General features: G+C 46.8%; 1 protein-coding gene across 1 annotated transcript in view; it reads left to right on the top strand.

The window, feature by feature from the left end:
• COG7 (component of oligomeric golgi complex 7) overlaps positions 1 to 22090 on the top strand; it is an 80105-nt gene that overhangs the window by 49625 nt on the left and 8390 nt on the right. Inside the window, exons 11-15 of the mRNA XM_032843960.1 lie at positions 5098 to 5163; positions 9502 to 9688; positions 11208 to 11348; positions 16495 to 16578; positions 19998 to 20112. Coding sequence (XP_032699851.1) covers positions 5098 to 5163; positions 9502 to 9688; positions 11208 to 11348; positions 16495 to 16578; positions 19998 to 20112 — 593 coding nt within the window. The remainder of the gene's footprint in view (positions 1 to 5097; positions 5164 to 9501; positions 9689 to 11207; positions 11349 to 16494; positions 16579 to 19997; positions 20113 to 22090) is intronic.

Consider the following 22090-nt stretch of genomic DNA (forward strand, 5'->3'; position numbering starts at 1 on the left):
CCAACATGGGGCTTGATCCCAGGACCCTGAGATCATGACCTGAACTGAAGGCAGAGGCTTTAACCCACTGAGCCACCCAGGCGCCCCTGATGAGCATGCTTTTAAGGGGTTCATTTTTTTTTTCCTCACTGCTTTCTTTTTTTTTAAAGCAAACTCTAAAAATAAGCCAATTAAAAACAGCAGCAGTGGCAACAACAGCCCAGAGAGACGCCCCTCACTGTTAAAGCATTTTAGTCTTTGTTACGCCTCATCTCCTTTGGTGACGTATTTTTTTATATTTGGCTTGAGATTTATTTTCCCCTTAGCCTATAATTTTTCAGGCTAAAATAACTTGGAACTTATATTTTAGAAAATATGTAGCTGATTAGATCCTATTTTTATTATTTTTAAAATTTTTAAAATTTTTTGTAAGATTTTTTTTTTAAGTAATCTCTACACCCAACATGGGTCTCAAACCCAGAAACCCGAGATAAAGAGTCACACGTTCCACTGACTGAGCCAGCCAGGGACCCCAGATTCTGTTTAGATCTAAACACCATACCACTAAGTGGTAAGGCAACATTATCTGGCCTTAAAGGACCATGTTAGAGTTCATAACAGGCTTTGTGGTCACTCTTCCAAGTGGTGGTTGATGGCTAGATCCTGGGGTAGCCCCCTGTGACCTGTGGGCCACTAGATAGACCCCGTTGCCCCAAGCCCTGAGCCCTGGTGGGAGTGTGATCAGCAGTGGCCTGCAAAGGTTTGGCCCTTGAGAAGGTCCAGCCAGAAAGTATAGACCTCTGGCCTATGGCCAGACCTGACCTACAGACGTGGTTTGAGCACATCACTTACAAAATTTGGGTTTCGTTGTCCACATTTATAAACCAGATTTAACATAATCCAGATTTCTAACATCAACTAAACATTGGAAGCCCTAGAAGCAGTGGGTTCGCATCATCTCCCCGGCACTGGTCACTGAAGTCCCTGCCAGCCTGGCCGTACATTCTCTTGTGCCGCTGTTCTGCTACTGTGTGGAATAGCCGCTCTACTCTCAGGCTGAGATAAATGACAACCCAGAATTTCTTTTCCTTAAAACCACTCTTCATGGTTGGACATTCTGAAGAGGGTGGTTGCCCTTCACCCACTTGCCTGACCCCTGACCTAGGTAGTGTGCGCAGGGTGCCCCCAACGCTTGGAGTTCTCAGTGTGGGTCCACACCAGAGCACGTCCAGATCCTCTGAGAGCTATCTTTTTTTCTTTTTTCTTTTTTTTTTTAAAGGATTTATTTATTCTCTGTCAGGGAGTGAGAGAACGAGGCAAGGGGCAGAGGGGGAGGGAGAAGCAGACTCCATGCTGAGCATGGAGTCCGACTCCGGGCTCGATCCCACGACCCCGGGATCATGATTTGAGCTGAAACCGGGAGTCAGATGCCCAACCAGCTGAGCCACCCAGGCACCCCTGAACGCTGTCTTTAATCAGAGCAGATCCAGTACCTCCCAGGGCCATTCGGATAATTTCCTCATGGGCTCTGATCTGGACTTCTAATTTTGAGGGATGAAATTTAATGTTCTCTATGCTAACTGTATCCCCCTTTCATGTGTGGCAGCTTGGTACACTGGAAAATACTACATACAAGGTTATTCTGTTGCATTCGAGGCAAGTGGAAAGTGGAATATTTCATTTTCTCATAAACCTTTCTTATGATGGAATGCCCAGATACCCTGGTGATGGATAGGCACTTTTAGAGCAGTTAAAAATTAACTAGACTTCAGATGTTTTTAATCCTTGGATTTGTCCTGACATTTATAGTTTGGTGTTGAAGGACTTGGTTGCTGGACTTTAGGGCCTAGCATAAAATTACTTGAAAATTAAAAGATTATTAAGTAAAGGTATGACGGTCATTCAGTCTTATCTCTGAGAAACCAAATGGATTACTCTTCACCTGCCTTTCATGGGATCAGAGAGAGATACAGTATAAAAACAGTTTTCTTGGCCTTGCAAATAGCAGACATCTAACAAATACTAAGTAATGACTTTTGGTTTTTAAATTTTAATTTAATTTTTTTAACCCCCTTTCTCTGTTTCACCCATCCCTCCACCCTCCTCCCCCTGGCAGTCATCATTTGTTTTCTGTAGTCAAGAGTCTGTTTGTCTCTTTTGTTTTGCTTTGTGTCTTAAAATCTACGTGTGAGTGAAATCATACGGTAAATTGTCTTTGACTTACTTCACTTAGAATAATACCTTTAGGTTCATTCATGTGGTCGCAAATGGCAAGATCTCATTTTCTATGGCTGAGTCCATTGTAGATATATGTATCACACACTGTGTCCATTCATTTATGCTTCTGTATCTTGGCTATTGTAAATAACATTGCAGTCAACTTAGGGATGGGTATATATTTTGAATTAGTGGGGTTTTTTTCTTTGATATATATCCAATAGTGACATTACTGGAGCATATGGTAATTCTGTTTTTAATTTTTTTAGGAAGCTATGTTTTTAGAAACGGATTTTTAAATTTTTAGGAAGCTCTGTTTTCCAGAGTGGCTGCACCAGTTTGCATTCCCACCAACAGTGCAAGGTTCCTTTTCCTTCACATCCTTGCCAATACTTTTCTTTCTTTCTTTCTTCCTTCCTTTCCCTCCCTCCCTCCCTCTCTTCCTTCTTCCCTTCCTTCCTTTCTTTCTTTCTCTCTCCTTTTCTTTCTTTCTTCCTTCCTTCCTTCCTTCCTATTCTTTAGAGAGAGAGAGAGAGAGCGAGTGTGAGTTGGGGGAAGAGGCAGAAGGAGGAGAGAGAACCTTAAGCAGGCTCTGGGCTCAGCACAGAGCCCGATGCGGGGATCAGTCTCACGACCCTGAGATCATGACCTCAGCCGAAATCAATAGTTGGATGCTTAACTGACTGAGCCACCCTGGTGCCCCAATGCTTATTATTTCTTTTATTTTTGATCGTAGCCATTCTGATAGGTGTGAGGTGATATCTCCTTGTGGTTCTGATTTGTATTTCCCTGATGATGAGTGATGTTGACCATCTTTTCATGTGTCTGTTAGCCATTTGTCTGTCTTGGGAAAAATCTGCTCTGCTCATTTTTTAATTGGATTATTTCATTTTTTTGGTGTTGAGTTGTATATGTTCTTTATATATTCTGGATGTTAACCCCTTATCGGATATATCATTTGCAAACATCTTGTCCCATTCAGTAGATTGCCTTTTTGTTTTGTTGGTGGTTTCCTTTGCAAAAAGCAAAAGCTTTTTATTTTGGTGGTGGTGTCCCAATAGTTAAATTTCACTTTTGTTTTCCTTGCCTGAGGAGACATATTTAGAAAAATGTTTTTATGGCTGATGTCAAAGAAATACTGCCTATATTTTCTCCTGGAAGTTTTATGGTTTCAGGCCTCACATTTAAGCTTTAATCCATTTTGAGTTTATTTTTGCGTATGGTGTAAGGAAGTAGTCCGGTTTCATTGTTTTGCATGGGGCTGTCCAGTTTTCCCAATGCCATTTGTTGAAGATGTTTATTTATTCTGTCTTTTCCCCATTGTTTATTCTTGCCTCCTTTGTCGTAGATTAATTGACCATATATGTGTGGGTTTATTTCTGAGCGCTCTATTCTGTTCTGGCGATTGGTCACTGTTACTGTGCCAGTATCATACTGTTTTGATTACTCTCATATATCTTGAAATCTGAGATTGTGATCCCTCTAGCTTTGTTCATCTTTCTGAGGGTTGCTTTGGCTGTTTTCAGGGTCTTTTATGGTTCCATATGAATTTTAGGTTATTTGTTCTAGTTCTATGAAAAATGCTGCTGGTATTTTGTTAGGGATTGTATTAAATCTGTAGATTGCCTTGGGTAGTGTGGAAATTTTAACAATATTGACTCCTCCAACTATGAGCATAAATCATCTTTCCATTTGTATCATCTTCAGTTCCTTTTATAAGTGTTTTATAGTTTTCAGAATATGGTCTTTTTGTCTGATTAAGTTTAGTTCTAGGTGTTTTATTATTTTTGGTGCAGTTGGAAATTTTCACTTTCTGCTTCTTCATGATTAGTGCAAGAAATGCAACAGATTTCTGTACACTGATTTTGTATCCACCGACTTAATGGAATTCATCAATCAGTTCTAGTGGTTTTTTGGTAGAGTCTTTAGGGTTCTCTATATTATATTCTGTCATCTGCAAATAGTGAAAGCTTCACCTTGTCCTTACCAGTCTGGATGCCTTCTATTTCTTTTTCTTGTCTGATTGTGGTGGCTAGGTCTTCCCAGTGCTATGTTGAATGAAAGTGGATAGAGTGGTCATCCTTGTCTTGATCCTTAGGGGAAAAGCTCTCAGTTTTGCCCCATTGAGGATGATATTAGCTGTGGGTTTTTCATTTTTTCATATGTGGCCTTTACTATGTTGCGGTATGTTCCCTTTAAACCGACTTTGTTGAGAGTTTTTGTCATGAATGGATGTTGTACTTTGTCGGATGCTTTTTCTGCATCTCTTGAGATGCTTGTATGATTTTTATGCTCTCTCTTGTGGATGTGATGTATCAGGTTGACTGATCCGCAAGTATTGAACCACTGTTGCGTCCCTGGAATAATCCCACTTGATTGTGGTGAATGATTTTTTAAATGTATTGTTGATTTCTAAATTTTATTTTATTTTTTTTAAAGCTTTTAAATATAAGTAGTCTCTACACCCCAGGTGGACTCGGACTCACTACCCCAAGTTCAAGAGTCACATGCTCTTTTGAGACTGAGCCTGCCAGGTGCCCGTTTTTAATTTTAGATATGAACTATTTCCAACCCATTTTATTAAGGACAAAGCCCCAAAGCACACCTCAGTATTTGGGAAATGTAAGATTATTTGAGACGTGTGGCACAGAACTCCCGATTCCCAGCAGAGAGGCCTGTGACTCGAGGATGTTAGAACGAAGTCGAGTTTCCCTTCTCCATGAATTACTGATTAGTGAGACATGTCAGGTAGATTGTCCAATGGTTAACCACTTCTCCAGAACCCAGCACCCCCAAAAGGAGTGAATAGTTAGAATGTTTATGAATGAGACAGTATTTGTCCGGTAAATGTCAACATTCCAGATACTTGAACTTGAAGTGCTTTTGTTTTGTTTTGTTTAGGATAATAGCCACCTGTGGTGAGCTCTTGCGGCAATGTGGGGACTTCGAGCAGCAGCTAGCAAACAGGTAAGCCAGAGCTGTGGGCGATTCCCTGGGATCCTGGCTGGGGAGGAACCTGATAGAGCACACAGCTCAACAATGGCGACATACGGTCAAATGTGAAAGTCACAGGCTCGAGGACTGTCTGTACCTAGATACAAGGTGTCATTATGTCATCATTAAATATTTACTGAGCACCTGAAAAGGATAAGGCTCTGAGCTCCTTGACAGTGGTTACAAAGTTTTTGTTAGATATGGAAGTTGAAGCCCAAATGAGACCATATACGTTGTCTCCAAATTGTAAATGGGCTGGGTTCCCACTGCTTGTTGGTAAGTGAATTACTGGGACTCTTAAGTTTCTTCATAGAAGCCGCATTACATTTCTTCCCCTCCTTTCTCTATTCTGATACCTGCCAGGGTTTCCCTTGCCCTGAGGTCATCCCGTTCAAACTGGTTTTCCCCTCACAGGGCTCCAGCCTCCCAAATTTCCCTCCTCTCTTTTTCCACCTAAATCTGTCAATTCCTTGGCACCGATGATTTCTGTGTTCTCCGGGACCTGGGGGGAAGAAGTCTATTTTCTACGGTTGTCTGAGGGCCTAGCAGCAGCCCCGTCACCTCTTTCTTGGGTACTTCCTTATTGTCCTAAAGTGATGTGGGTGGGAGGGAATTTCTGAAAGTGGTCTGTGTGGGGTGGGCTGTGCATGGTGACACAGCCGCCTGGTGGAAGGTGGGGCTGAGGGGCTGAGGAGTGAGGTCAATGCTCCAAGGCAGCTTTTTCTCCTTCCCGCCACATTCTGTCTTCTTTCATTTCTGAGCCCATGGACTGTCTTCAGGTTCACCGTCTCCTACAGTGGTTCCCGTTCTGGGCAGTGTCTCGCCGCGGGGTAGAACGGGCAGCCGCTGCTGTCCGGAACTCCGGAGCCGCCCAGCACACAAATGACATGACTTCCCGGGCTGGGTAGAACCCAAGCAGCACAGGCACATAGTGGAGTGTGTGTAAATAATATAAACGCCGTGAACAGTAACCCCCCGCACACGCTCATGCCGACGTTCGCACATGCACTCGTGGTGAAGGGAGCCTGTGGTGGAGGGCGAGTGGGCCCGACTTTTCAGAGGACTCCTGGGAAGAGCTGAAAGTGTAACATTTATGTTTAAAGGACAGGCATGCCGCTTCTTACTTTCTTAAGTTCAGTGGTAATTCTAGCCTGGCCCTAGCTCATGGCAAAAATGAAAACCGTTCACGAGTGTATGAAATAAAAAGGGAAACCACTCACCCTCAATATTCTCTCTAGAAGAAACATTATTAACATCTGCCCCCACCTATAATATTTATTGAGCTCTGATATTAGGGACTTTCCAGTAATTAACTCTTTAATCCTCCCAGTGACCAAAGAGGTAGGTACTGTCCGTCTGCATTTTTACAGATGAAGGGACATTGAGGCATCGAGTCTGGCACAGGTAGTAATTCAAGTGAAAGAAATGATCTGTGGAAATAGCTGCCGTCTGAGGTCACGGGACCACGAGGCAGTGATTCGAACGTGGACGTGAGCTGAGCCATCCAGAGTGTGTCAGCCCTGCACTGCCCACACCGTCTTTCTCACAGATTAGCATCTCCCCTGGACTTGGGTTCCTCGGCCTGTGTACGGCAGACATCTTTCCGTGTTAGGACATACAGGCTTTCCCCAGTCTTTTAGTGAAGGTGAATATTACATTCTTAAAGGAAAAGAAGGATCTGGTTAGGAAGTTGACCGGGCAGTGGTAGATAAAGGATGAGCCTATCAGCATTTTGCAGCCCAGAGAAGCTGAAACTCTGACCCAAGCTTTGGCATGAGATGAGACCGGACCGGGCGTATCCAGGGGAGCTTCTTTAAGAGGTGACAGCATTCTGGAAGCACTGAGCCTGGAAAGGGAAAATAGCGACAGTCACCATCTGTGTTCCCATCGGGGAGGCACAGGTGTGGCAGCTGCCTATAAAGCTTATCTTATCTGCCTGTCAATCTCCCCTCAATCTCCCCTGCAGAACCCAGACTCCCTCGGCCCAAGGACCACGCCTCCCACCACCCTTCAAGGTGACAAAGGCAGTAGCTCAGAACACTCTAGATTACTTTGGCGACAAGAGTGACATTGGCTTTGGGGCTCTTAAGATCACTTCCTTGCAGAAAAGGATCATTTTGTGATTTATGGGCTGAGTGCCACTGGAGGACTTTCTGGTGTACTGGGCAAGTTGGGTGAGCTCCAGGGAGATAGTCATGGCTCCTCTATACTTTCATGGCACCCATCAGTAACTTTTGGCACAGTGATGGTTTCACTGGGAAGAGGTCTTAGTGGGACAGTTTAATGGGAAAATCAGGTTTGGGGGATCCAGTGTAAATTTACAAGTTTCCATGGCTTGTAAAGAAGTGGGTAACAAGCTCCCGTGAAAGGAGATGAGTTGAAGTGGTTGGAAGTGTGACATTAAGTTCTCCCTCCTCTGTGCGTACTTACTGCTGTCTCCCCGAACACTCGTTAGCACATTAGTGCAGGTCGGACTCCCCCGTTAATCCGTGAGCTTCTTGAGGGTGAGGACTGTTTTACTTATCTGCTGTCTCCTGTTCCAGCAATGAGAGAACATTTCTTTGTGAGTGTAGAAATCAAGTGTTCATTTCAGTAAGGTTTAGCTCATAGTACTAGTAAACACACACATTCTAGGAAATCTGAGTCTGATGATTAGTTCATCTAATGGTGTCTGTCTGGATGAAGAGGAGGCTAGGGAGGAAGAGATATGGTTCATTCCTTGGGGGTTGGAACCGAATCCGCCTTTTTTTTTTTTTTTTAATTTGGTTCTCACTTTATTTTTTTTTAAAGATTTGAGAGAGAAATCACTAGAAAGAGAGCACGAGCAGCGGGGAGAGGGAGATGCTCAATCCCAGACATGGGGCTCGATCCCAGGACCTTGAGATCATGACGTGAGCCAAAGGCAAGACGCTTAACCGACTGAGCCACTGAGGTGCCCTGGTTCTTATTTTAGAGCACACTGTTCTAACATTTTAAACTGTAATCTTTAATACTTTACAGATTCCTGACATACCTATTTTTCTTCAGCGTGGATGGCATACTGGTGCCAGTCTCCTCCTAGATGACCCAGGGGAGGCACAAATGACTGTGACCTAACAGGGGGAGCTGATTTCCCAGAGGGCAGCTCTCAGCTTCTTGCTCACCAAACCCAGGGTCACCCACCATGGGCCAGGCCCTATGCTCCGTGCTTGGAATTTAGAGGGGAAGAACACCCTGTTTAGTCCTCACAGATCGTGAAGGCTTGGAAGAAAGGGTGATGGCAGGAACAGGCCACAGTCTGGCAGACAAGAGACCCAGCTGAAGCCACCTGGAGGCTTAAGCATCAGGGAGAACCGTAGCTTAGTGGCAGAGACAGGGGGCAGCTTGTGTTGGCTGTGGCTCCCCAGGAAGGCCCTATAAACGTATTTGTTCATCTGCAGGTAAACGTGTTCCTTGACAGGTTTCACTGGACTTGTTTTTTTAAAAAGTGAGTTCAAGCAGAAAGCTGCCAGGGCGATCCTTTTTCATGACCTGTTATGGTCAAGGAGGGGTCGGGGAGTCAGCCACACGTGGGATGTCCTGCGTATGTTCACGTGGTTCTGTGCACATCCAGTTGTGTACGCTGGGCGGTCCAGCTGGGCTCAGGGAGGACAGCAGAGGCTTTGCAGCATCTGTCAGGGAAGGCCGTCTTTGTTGGAAAGAGAAGATAGAGGTGCAAGCCCTAGAGGTTGGTCATCACCTAGAACTTTCTCCAGGCGTTTTTCTTCCTCAGAGAAATGGGACAGTGCTGGCTTCTCACAGTAGATCTCTCTGTGGCACCTAAACCACAAAAGTAAACTATACAGGGCAGGTGGACACGAACGCCACACCAGCCCAGTGGCATGACGGTGAGTCATGTGGCTAGCGGCATGCTTCGAGCTGCTGTCCCCACTCTCCCAGGACCAGCTCCCCCGCTGCCGGTGGCTCCCCATGGCTTCATTCCAGATGGTGATGCCCGTGGAGCCAGAAAGTGCTGCACAGAAAATGCACAGTGTCCCAGATCGTAATAAACTGACGATGGCCCCGGGTAGGCTGTCTGTCACGTTAGGAAGGTGGCAGGTGCCGGCGGACTGAGTGTTAAATAGGAACTAAAAGCACCTGGGGTCTCTTGTGCACCCGAGGTCCTGCTCGTTCCTCAGCGCTGTGGGATGTCTTCCTTTTCTTAGCAAATGGACCCGAAATCAGTCTGCCTCATCAGGATATCCTGGGATTTAGGAAGGAGAAACTGAATGCTCCCAGAGGAAGGTTCTGTACAAGTAGCGCGGGGCGTAATGGTCGTCGCTTTCGTTTCAGGATTTTGTCTACAGCTGGCAAGTATCTCTCTGACTCCTACAGCCCTCGGAGCCTGGCCGGGTTTCAGGATAGCATCTTGACAGACAAGAAGAGCTCTGCCAAGAACCCATGGCAAGAATATAATTACCTCCAGAAGGATAACCGGGCTGAATATGCCAGTTTAATGGAAATACTGTATACCCTCAAGGTATGAGACCAGACGGATGGCATTCTTGCCACCCTTTCCCCGATCCAGGCTTTTCGGCTCTGTGTGTAGACCGCAGTCTGCTGTGTGCCCTACTGCCTCTTCTCGGTCTCGTTTATGTTGTGTTTTAAGGAGCTAAAAAACTAAACTGGGTGGGAACACATGGACGTATAGGTGTGGGAGTTGGAGAAGTGCAGCTTTATTACTGACAGAAGGCGGTAGAGCCCGCACGGATGGCATGACTTCAGGTGTGTGGCGATGGCCTTGCCGTACTGCCCTCCAGAGCCAGATTTGCCGGGAGGATGGCTGGGTAGCCCCTGACTCCAGGGCAGGGACAGGCCCCTATTACTGAATGGCAGAGAGGGGACTACAGTGTGGACTGCCCGCTAGTGGGGAGAACCCACAAAGGAGGCCCCCAACCCTGCCAGGAGGGAAATCGATCCTCCTCGTGGCAGTAGGAGGACCTGAGGATAAGTGGTCCCTTCTGGCCATCCCTTTAGCTTAAGCTCTTGGTATGCCTGTCACAGCGCTGCTCTGACTTTGAGCTTGGGCCCCTTGGGGCTCCAGTGATGGAAAAACCTCCCAAAACGTGGAGTGAACCACACAACAACCTATGAATGGCCCCAAGATCCTAAGTGGACTGTAGCATCCTTTCCAGCACCATCCCCCCACCTGTCTTGGTGATAGGCAGAGGAGACATTGCCATTCCCTTGACACCAAATGCAATCTCATTGTGTCCTGGTGGGCCTTGAGCTCTGGGGTGACGGCCCAGTGAGCCTCTGGACGTGTCTGAGCCTTCATCTGCCCTCACATGGTCTCCCCATCGCCGTGCACTTTGGCCCGCCAGTTGGCTGTACTAGAGCTTGACAAACACTTAAAACAGTTGTGCAGGTTCATTCATCCGTGTTTCCGTGATTAGGTTAAAGCAACTCTGTCTATCTTTACTGCTGATCTGGTTTAGTTCCTTGTAATCGGCTCATTTATAATAACAAAACTAAGGTTACATTTTCCACCTCTGTATTTTCTCAGGCTGTTTGGAATTCCTTGGAACTCATACAGATTGTGCGTAGTCTGCTGTATGACCCAGTATAACTGAGCTGACCTCGCTGGGAGGTCAGGCTCCTGTCCCTCAATCTTGTTTATACCTGACACTTCTGATCATTTTTCTCTCTCTGCCTCTATCCCTGAGGGACACTCACCAGTTAATTTTTTCCTAAACTGCCAGTCCCTGAGCTTGTGTTAGCAGATGCATTAGAATTACATGAAAAAGTGAGCTAAAACGCTCCCTGGGCCCCAGAACCCTGCTGGGCTCTGATTCAGTAGCTCTGAGGGGGGAGCGTGTGCATCTATAATCCAGCATGTTCCAACAGGGGGTGCTGGGGCACAGACGGGCTTGGTAACCACTGCTGTACCGAACCACCCCCCCACTTTCTTCCTCTCAGGGGCTTTTCAAAATGTTGAACTAGCTGATCGCCTTGGTTTGAGCCAGGCCCTAACAGCCTTTTGCATTATCTCGTCTTAGGAGAAAGGGTCCAGTAACTACAACCTGCTGTCTGCGTCTCGCACGGCCCTGACTCGTCTTAACCAGCAGGCCCACCAGCTGGCTTTCGATTCCGTGTTCCTGCGCATCAAACAGCAGCTGCTACTCGTTTCCAAGATGGACGTGAGTTTCCCATGGACCACAGACATCCCACTGTTGGGCCCCGGCTCCTCCCCCCCCCCCCCCCCCCCCCCCCGCCCCGGCCCCCAGGAGCTTTAGGAGGAAGCTCTCTAACTCTCCTGACTTGGAAGTCCCACCGTGCAGACTCACTGTTCCCTTGCAACTCACTGCTTAGCAAGAATGTCTTATCTTAATTGGAGTCACTGTGATGCCTTATTTTCATCCTGCTTCCTGGGATGATTATTATTGCTTGATTAACTTTCACCGTTTGGAGCAGCGTAGCTGTGCCCTCTGTGGGAGAAGTGAGGGAGATTATGTGCCACTGGATAGGTTGGGGCAGGTCAGAGGAGCTAATTGTCCCGTGAGATTGCATTCTTTTCATGAGCATTAGTTCTGGAACTTTGCCCAGGAGAGTGTCTTACCAGATCTGATCTGGTGATTTTGATGAGGGTTTGAGGGGGCCTGCCGTTTTCTGTCCTTGATGCCTTTGCCCTCTGGCTATTCCCGGAGCGCCTCCCTTCCCTCACCTTACACCCTTTTCTGCTTGTCCTGACTCCTTTAAGGGATTACCCATCAGTCATATCTCTACCTGCTCTGACTCCTGTGGCTCTGGTCTCTTCACTGCCGTTTGGATTTCTGGGCTGGGATTTTGAGAAGGATCCAGTTGTGGGCCTTTAATAACTGGGAGACCCTTTTTAGAAGGCAGCAAGAACCCATAAGGCATCATTACAAGTTCTTTGCTTCTTGCTGCCTTCTGGAAAGCATACAAGACCAGGGCTCAAGGGGCACTCATTCCTTCACTGTATGACCTGGATCCAGTCTGTGGATCTCTCTGGATCTCAGAAACCCCATCCATGAAACAGTGGGATTGAACAGTGGATTTTCTCGCAGAATGCCCTGGGATCTGCTGCAGTCAGATCTGTGTTTCTGGTCGGGGAGGGGGGGTGGGCGAAACTGGAGAAATGATGTCCCTGACACGGTCCCATCGGCCTGGCTTCCTGTGTAAGCCTCATTAGATGGGGACACACTGATTCTGACCATGCAGATGTGTGAGGATTACATGACATTTCATAGATGATGGGACTTAGCCCTACAGCTGCCGCAGTGCACATGCTTAACGATTGCTGGTTTTCTTTTTCTCTGTGATTCTCATTTTTTAAGAGGAATGACAGTTTATTTTTATTTTTATTTTTTTAATTTATTGATTTGAGAGAGAGACAGTGAGAGAGAGCATGAGCAAGGAGAAGGTCAGAGAGAGAAGCAGACTCCCTGCGGAGCTGGGAGCCCGATGCGGGACTCGATCCTGGGACTCCAGGATCATGACCTGAGCCGAAGGCAGTCGTCCAACCAACTGAGCCACCCAGGCGTCCCGGAATGACAGTTTTTTAAAGTAAAAATTGCACACACTCCTTTTCAGAAACTCAGGCAATACAGGATAGTACAATGAAAAAAGCAGTAAATCCCTTCAGAATCCCACAACGTAGAAATGCCACGTACGCGTGGTACGTATCCCCCAGGCGCCTCTTCCTGCTGGACGGCCTGACGGGCACCAGTGGGCAGGTAGATCTGTAGAAAAAATGGAGCGGGACTACACGTGCTGTTTTTTTAAAAACCAAAATATATACAATATAACATTTATTTGAACTTGACTAGAAAAGGGAGAAAGGAAGTAAAAGGAGTCGTGGAACCTGAGATAATAGGCTCTTCCCGACAAAAGGTATCAGCACCCCAAAGTTCTCTCCAAAGTTGCACAAAAAGGATTATGAAAACTGTTAAGAGGCCAGGGTCCTTGTTTTTGGTTAGTCACCCTTCCATGTTCCGGAGCTGCTGGTGCTCATGGAGCTGCTGTGAAAGTTGAGGCCCTTAGCATTCTTCATACTTCCCGTCCCCAGCCCCCAGAGCTGGCTGCTTTATTATTTTTCTTAGAGCTTAAAAAGGAATTTTTAACTTTGTCCAGTCATTTTATTGCTAGTAGTAATGCCATTGTAGTTTTGAAACGATTTCATGTGGATTGTAGGATAAAACAAGTGATTCATGAGAATGTTAAGAACCAGGATATTTTTTTTAACCTCTTTTTTACTCCAGTGTAATTAAGATACAGTGTTATGTGAGTGTCAGGTGTACAGTATAGTGATCAGTGTCCCCGGCTCAGTGCTCCTCGAGAAAAGTGTGCTCTTGATCCCCTTCACCTGTGCCACCCATCCCCCCACCCCACCCCAGATCCTAACGTCGTGACCTTCTGTATTGGAAGGTCATTTCTTTCTTTTTCTTTTTTTTTTTAAGATTTTATTTATTTACTTGACAGAGAGAGAGATCACAAGTAGGCAGAGAGAAAGGGGGAAGCAGGCTCCCCGCCGAGCAGAGAGCCCGATGCGGGGCTCGATCCCAGGACCCTGGGATCATGACCTGAGCTGAAGGCAGAGGCTTAACCCACTGAGCCACGCAGGCGCCCCTGGAAGGTCAGCTCTTCCCACTGCTCTTCCACCCCCTCTCTGTGCTTGGACTCTGGGTCGCTTGAATCTGGCCTCCTTACTTGGGCCACGATGTGACACCTTGGGGCCCTGGGAATGGAGACAGGTAGCTCAGAGATTAGGAGGAGCTCTCCCAGAGTCGCCAGGAGGAAAGCACACAGCACAAACGCAAACACTTCGGCCGTAAGGATTTGAAAATTAAACCCTGGTCATTCAGTGTTTGCTTTTAATGTTTGCCGGTAAATTATATTACCCTTTCACATCTGAAGAATATAAACCAACACTACAGTCCGTTTCAGAATCGACTGTTGACGTTTGCGCACATCACCTGGTGACAGATGAGACAGAAAAGCCCCTATGAAGGAACTTTTCAATAGATTTTGAACAATTGAAAAATACCCTGCAGCATTTCCCGGTCGCCCTACTTGCTAAGCGCCTCCCTGGTTTGTCCACTGTCCACCCACTCTTCTTGCAAAACCCCCTTTGACTGTGGCTGCCCCCCCTCCCCCCTCTGCCTGGCCACTCTCCTCCTGCCTCCCCATGGAGCCTTCCCAGGGCCTCCTGCCCGCTGTGCTCGTCCCCTGCAGGGCTCCTTCCCTGCAGCCCAGCCCCAAGGTGTGGCTCCCGTTCTCACAGGCACCGTCCCTCTCCCACCCCTCTGCCTCACCGGCCTTCCTGTCTCTGCCTCATCACTACAGCTCCCCAGGCCCAGGAGAGCGATCTGTCTTTCAGAAGTTTATTAGGGAAGTTTTCACACAAACATAGAGTGGAGAGGAGAGTATAACAAACTATGTCCTCATCACCCCCCCTTCGACATGATCAGCTGGCCATCTTGTCTTGTATATATATCCTTTCTCTAAAGTATAACAACGCTAAAAATAATCATAGGACCCAAATCACCCCTAACTTAGAAATGATTTCTTAATACCATTAATCAGTGTTCAAATTTCCAGTTGTCATAAAAGTCATAATTTCACTGTTTGAGTCAGGATCCAGGTTTGTTCTGCATGTTGGGATTGGTCCCTGTGTCCTTTATGATTTACAGATTACCTTCTCATTCCCTCCTTCCCTCCTTCCCTCTCTATCCCTTCCTCCCCTCCCCTTCTCTCTGCAGTTTATTTGTTGAAAATAAAGCCCTTTCTTAGCCCATTCAGAGCTGTGCCTCATCCTTCCGTCCTTCCGGTCTTCCCTCTCTGCCCCTCAGGCATCCTGCAGCCCACTCCTCCTGTACTCACCCTGAGCCCTCGCTCCTCTGAACTCTGATGGTATCACACGTCACCTCTGCCACAGAGAACTCCCAAGTGGAAACCCGTGCACGTGCACATGGGGGGATGCATTGGGATGCATAGCGCGGGAGCATGTCACGGGCTCTTGGTTTCCCAAGGAGCGCAAGCACCAAGTCTTACATCTTTTGGTCTCCTCTCCCCCACGTGGGGCCCAGGGCTATGCGCATCATGGGCACGCAGTATGTGTGGGTGATCACAGTGCTTCCTCTCCGTGGGTGGGAGTTAACTGATGAAAAGTAGGATATTTTGAAACAGAGGAGGATTCTCGAACAAGAACAAGGAGTTTAGAAAACTAGGGGCGGAGGTGGGGAAGGAAAGAACTTGTCTCAAGCAAAGAAAATAAGAATTGAGCTGCTGCTGGGGAACACGGGGAGGGCAGCTGAGGCGTAGGCTGGGCCGAGAGCCCAGGGGTGGACGTGGCCATGACATTCCCAGAACGTTGCTTAAAGGATCAGGCAGCCTCATGGCATCAGGTGGCTGTGGAGGGCAGCTACAGGGTGACCTGGGAGTCACTCCAGGAGCACAGCCAGAAAGGGCCTTGTTTTCCAGGCTGGCTTTAGGGTGACTCAGATTGGAATTAAGAAACTAGATTTCTGTGTGAAGGTGTGCCAGGCTGAACTCTGTGACCATGTACATGCTGGTAATTTGCCTGGGTCTAGAGAGCCCTCTGGGAGGGCTCACAGCACGATACAGTAGACAGTCCGTATTTGAAATGTTGAAAGGAAGAGCATCTCCCCAGACAGAGGGATCACAAAGAGGACAGGGGGCCGCTGGTGGGGTTTGGAGATTCCCTCCCATCCCTTCCCCTCTGAGCTCTGAATCCATTTAGAAATAGATCTGGAAGGCAAGTGGAAATAAAAGCAGTAAAATAGTGTGGGGGGATGTGGCTTGGATATTTCTGCAGCCAGAAAGGACTTCCCGGGCCTCCCTCCCAAGACAGGGATTTACGTAGGGTCTCTGTGAAGGATTTGGGGCACTCCTAGTCTCTTTAGAGTGCTGAAGACCCAGGCAGCTCAACCCGGCGTGGCCACCGGAGTAGAGAAACTCAAACCACGGGGTATCTGGCTCTTTGCTTCATGGTCTGAGTGGGAGCAACAGGTGGGATCTGTTCTCATCAAGTAGTTCTGTTGAGAAGGCAGGAGCTCCCGTTGGATGGGTCTTCGGGAACTCAAGGAACTCAGAGAGAGAGGATTACTTTCTCCGTGGCGGACTTCAGGGTGATGACTTGAAGAGAAATCGCTGGTCTCTCGAATAGTGACGATTCCCAAGACCGTCACTGAGCAAAGGCACCTCTAGGAAGGCTGCATTCTTCAAGTATTTTCCGGGGTGGGGTGCTTTCCCGGGCCTCCTGGTTTCTGTGACCTTGATCGCTTTCTCTCCTTCCCTCCCTAGAGCTGGAACACAGCAGGCATTGGTGAGACCTTGACCGACGACCTGCCCACCTTCAGTCTCACACCTCTGGAGTACATCAGCAATGTAAGAGCTGCCAGGCGCTTTCCTCCGGGGCAGTTGTAGCCTTGCAGACCTTGCCTTGTCTTTGGATTCTGGCCCTTTGGGGAAGACAGTCATTACCACGTGGGTGCTGTGTGAACCTTCACTTTTGGGTTGTTTCCTTCCATATCCAGGACTTTAAGGACAGGCTTATTCAATCAGTGGACAAAGCACAAGCTGATTTCAAAACCTAACACGTACCCCTCCTCCCTCTCCCCCGATGGGAGATGTGGCCGGCACCTAAGGGCATCCCAGCGTGAGTGCACAGAGGAGATTCTTGGGAGGACAGGAAGCAGGTGGCCACGTTCTTCTCCGCGACTTTTTCAGAGGAACAATGTGTGTCTGGTTCTGAATTCAAATTCAGCCAATGTGAAGTGACACCCACTGTGCACCCGGCCTGGTGTGGAGTGTTCTCATGAGTAATTTCACAGCAGGAAAGAAATCTCTGAAGAATTGTAGTTCTGGACAGTCCATATGAACAAAGTACAGAATAAACCCTGCAGGGGAGCCAGGCACTTGGAATCCTTTCCTCCTTCTCCGTTCACCCCTGGGAGGCGACAGTCCCCCTGCGTGTGGCCTTTCTTGTTGCAACTTCCTGCATCCAGCTCGGCTGCTCTTAAATACCAGGTAGGAGTAGAATACTCCGGCCACGGGCACCTCACGCTGCGGGAGACTTCTGGAATTCTCCAGGGCGATTCTGAGATAAGCAATTTCTTCTGCCTAAGGCTGTCCCTGAGAACCCACTGCTTTCTAAGTTATGATTCTATTGTAAGAGGTACAAAGGAATTTTAAATTTTGAAAGTAGCTGTGGTACAGTTGGAAGTATCTGGTGATCCCGTGGGCATGGAGGATGGCATTGTTCCCTCTGTTCACTGGGAGCAGTGTCGAGTTCAAAATGGCAATCACTCTCCTCCTGTTTCCCAGGGCATTCCCTCATAAAACTGTACTGATGAAACTATGAAGATGAGGGTCGGTTCTTCCAACCAATGGGCATCCTCTTATTTTTAGAACTGAGACGCTATGTGTTACAGTCGGAATGGATTGAGGAAATGATGTTGCTGGAAGGGACTGGAGAGGTCATTGAACGATTTTACAGTTGAGGAAATTGAGATGTTGGAGGAGTAGGGGAGGCCCATATTAGTGTCCAGGCCAGGGCCCTTTTCCACCTGCCGTAACCCCCCATGAGTTGAGGATTGTACTTGGGGGCTGATGAGCTGAACTCAGGAAATGAGCACTTACCGGACACACACTGTGTGCAAGGACAGTGCGCGGCTCATATCACTGCCGTGAGGTAGTGCATGGTCCACACAGACTTTTATCTTGACAGCAACAATGTGAGCTCGTTGGCGGTGGCGTTCCACGGGCAAGCAGTGAGGTTCTGGGCAATGGAGAGGGGCCGCTCTGTTAGGACGCCAGGCGCTCTGCACACACATTAGTGTCATCCTTGGCACAGCTGTCTGAAGTCAGTATGAGACTGTCCTCCTGTCAGAGATGCTGATACCAGGAAGATCACACAGCGGCAGAGCCAGAACTCAGACCCAAGGCTGTCTGACCACAGAGCTCTTCACTCTGCTGTGTCACTGAGGTTACCCAAACCGAACAGCAAGGAGTATGTATTCAATACGTGGGAATAGCAGACAAACGTCCTCATTGCGCTGGTAGGCATCCCTTTCCACACTGATTGCCGAAAGATGAATGTGGACAGAGCTCCCGAGGGAGACCTGGAGTCGTGGGGTCTGTCTAGGATCCACAGCGGTCCCCACAAGCTCAACCAAGAAGCTGAAGTTTGAGATGTCAGATTAGTGAAATTTTGCTGCCGAACAACACTCTGCCTCGCCGGTGATGCCCTTTCCCGCACAGAGCCGCATGGGCACTACAGAGGGGCACCATGGGAGAAAAGACTTTGAAAAATGAAAAACAACATAGATGTAAGGTATAATGATCCTGACACCTCACTGTAGGTAAAACTGGGCGTGTGGGTTTAGCCAGAAGGTTATGGCCCCAGAGGAAAGCTGTACCAAACACAGGAGTATGCCTGGGGTCCTTGCACATAGTAGGTGTTCAGGAATGCCTGCCACGTGGAATTAGAATGGAGGGATCCAAGCCCAGAAACCAGCATCTGTCTCTTCCTCCAGCCTCATGGGAAAATGATGCATTTGTTGCCGTGTTCAAGCTGACGTGTACAGTGACGGCCGTGACTAGTGAGGAAAGTGGCCCAGATGCCTAGTTTGAGTAGGAGATCATACTAAGGAAATGCAAAGAAAAAATGCTGATTTAATTTATGTTACCATCCGCGTGCCTCCTTAAAGGAAGAGCAGACTAACCCTGTTTCATTAGCATGATGGGCTAGAGGATGTTGGGACTTAACTACAGCCAGCCCACGTTCAGTGTTTGGAAATGTTTGGAATCTCCCTCTGGGCTGGGAGATTTGGGGAGTCTGGGTGTGCGTGAGGCCAGGACAGGAAGATCTTACTTGGATAATCCTAAGGCTTTTAGTTGACAGAATCAGTATCAACTCTAAGTTTAAAGGTATGGAACGAATATAGAACCAAAAAAAAATTAGCAACAACAACAACAACAAAAAAAACAAAACAAAAAGCAACAAAAGGCTCAAAGACCTTTTTTTTTTTAAAAAACAAAACCAAAAGCAATATGTTGTTGTAACCTGAAAATCAACCTTATTTTGAAACAAAAACATATACTTAAAACACAAAACAGGAGTTTGAATAGAAATTAGCATCTGAAGTGTACCCATGATGACAGTCATGTGCATCTGACACATGTGACAAACACTGTGGTATTTGTGGGCTCATCCCGAATGTCTCGTACGCCTGTCTTCTGCAGTTCCCCACCAGCCAAGAAGGCATTGTCCATGTTTATTTCTAGAGTCTGTATTATGAAAACAGTAGTGTTCCCTCCAAATTAATTTATAATTATAAATGGCATTTCTTCCCAACAAAATTCCTTCCTTCTCTTAGATCCCTTCTAAAGGGGAGATGCACAGCCAAGTTCAGAGGACAGGATTCAGATTCTTGCTTGGCCAGGCACCTCTGGGTGTTAGCACTTTCCTGGTTTTGCACCCATGAATAGTCATCGTTTATATTTATTTGCACAATTGCTTGTCAGTGTCCATTACCTCATTTCAGGTAGAGATTGCACTGAGGGCATTCCAAGAATAGTGGGACCATGAGTGTGAGGGTGAATCTGTGATGTCCATGCAAATTGCCATTGATTTTTGTAAGGTCCTGTCATGGCAGTATTAGCACAGACTGGAAAGATCAGAGTTGGGGTTGCCCCAGGCTTCATGCTTTTGTCTGCCCCCGGTCTGCCTTCACACGGACGTGCTGCAGAAATAATGACCGTATGTGGCAATGTGGGGCTGAAAGTGCTTTCTTCTGTTTCAGATCGGGCAGTACATCATGTCCCTCCCCCTGAATCTTGAGCCTTTTGTGACTCAGGAGGACTCTGCCTTGGAGCTGGCCCTGCATGCTGGGAAACTGCCCTTTCCTCCTGAGCAAGGTGAGCGTGGCCTGTGGGGGGGCCAGGAGGGGGCTCACTGTAGCCCCATGCAAACCTGGGGTCCACCTGTTATCCCCCTGGGGAACTTCTGCGGTACAGAGTGGATTAGGGAAGGAGCATCGCTGGGGAGGAATTCCCGCAGTGCCCCTCAGCTGGGGAGGCAGGGGCAGGAGGTCCCAGGGTAAATTAGATGTACCCACGGGAGGTGGAAGCTAGCTCTCCAGGCAAGGGTCCCACCTGGCCAGTGCAAGCCCCCTCTTTGGACCGTGTGCTGAGTAAAATGGCACCCGTAAGAAGAGTTTTCCTCATTAGGACGAAAACAAACTCTTCACTGTAGAAGTGATGTTTCCTGTCCAGACCCCTCTGGCTGGAGCTTGTTCCTAGCTCTCCTGAGGCTCCTGCATCTCTAAACTGACAAGGTGAAGATACAGTAATTAAAACTATTCCTTTTCCCATTATCTGGGCCCTGACAAGCTTGAACAGAGACCACATACTTTCTGATCAAAAATCCTCTTATTCTTAATATGGGATTTTATAGGCCTCCCTTCATAAGGCTGAGCAAACAGAAAAATCACATGGTATAGAAGAGATTTCAGCAGCTTACAAGAAGGTACAACCCTGAGAATAAAATCACATTGAAAAGTTTAAACGGATGCTAAAAGGCATACCATATAAATGCAAATAAAAAGAAAGCAAGAAAGTGACATTGAATCAGAGCAAAATGTAACAGATGGGACCAACGTGAGTCATTACATTGATAAAAGGCAGATCCCACAGTGAGCCTGTGACAGTTAGGTACACTTACATGTCAGGTGGCACAGCACTGAGCACTGTGAACAAGAAGCTACCCAAAATAGAAGGAGAAACTTTTTTTTTTTTTTGGTTAGATCAGCCAAACATATTTTAATTACATTTGATAGGCATTTGAAATCCAAGTTGTAATTAAAGCTGATTTGCTGCTTTTGTTTTTGAATGGAAAATAAAAATCAATTTTATATTTTGGTATACATTACATTTTATTGGTTATGTTGTCCATATGACAAAAATTTTTATTATTAGCAAGTTATATTAACTATAAAAATTGAAATTAATTAAATTTAAATATGGAAAATTAAACAAAACTAAAGATGGACATTACACAAAAGGAAAGTGATTTATTGATATATTTTATGCCAACTTGGTTATTCCTATCCCATTAAACTGTTTGGTGTCATATCCTAAAATTTTATGATTTTGAGAGACAAAACCACGTGAGTATTGAGAACATCATGCACCTCTTTCAGGCTTTGAAAGGAAAATTAATGAGGCTAAAAGAGGAATTATTCAGTATAATCAATACACTTGATCAAATCAATACATTGGGCTTTTTTTTTTTTTAAGATTTTTATTTATTTATTTGACAGAGATCACAAGTAGGCAGAGAGGCAGGCAGAGAGAGAGGAAGAAGCAGGCCCCCCGCTGAGCAGAGAGCCCGATGTGGGGCTCGATCCCAGGACTCTGAGATCATGACCTGAGCCGAAGGCAGAGGCTTTAACCCACTGAGCCACCCAGGCGCCCTACATTGGGCTTTTTAATCCCACAGAGAATAGGCATTGTCAAGTTTCCATAAATCATTTGTGAAGATGTTACAAATAAAATCTCTGAGTTTCATAGGGTCATACACATTAAGGGAACTCATCATTTTTGGGGAAAAAAAAGGATAATTGTATACAAATTTCACAGTTAGCTACAGTACGAGTGAATAGCAACTCAGGGGTAGGGAAGGGAAGACTCTTTGAAAAGGAAGTTGAAAGATGAACGTGAGAGACTAGAGCAAAATAGCGACACGGCTGGTAGGTAGCAGTTCGTATCCTTGGTGTATAAAAGTGCCCACAGATCAGTAAGAAAAAGATGACACCCCACAGAAAAATAAGTAAATAACATGAAGGCATTCAAATAACCTCAAAACAGAAAGAAATGTGTAACTTTAGTAATCCTC

Source organism: Lontra canadensis, unplaced genomic scaffold (genome assembly GCF_010015895.1).
Source record: "Lontra canadensis isolate GAN:19392208 unplaced genomic scaffold, GSC_riverotter_1.0 scaffold146, whole genome shotgun sequence".
In the NCBI taxonomy this organism is placed as follows: domain Eukaryota; kingdom Metazoa; phylum Chordata; class Mammalia; order Carnivora; family Mustelidae; genus Lontra; species Lontra canadensis.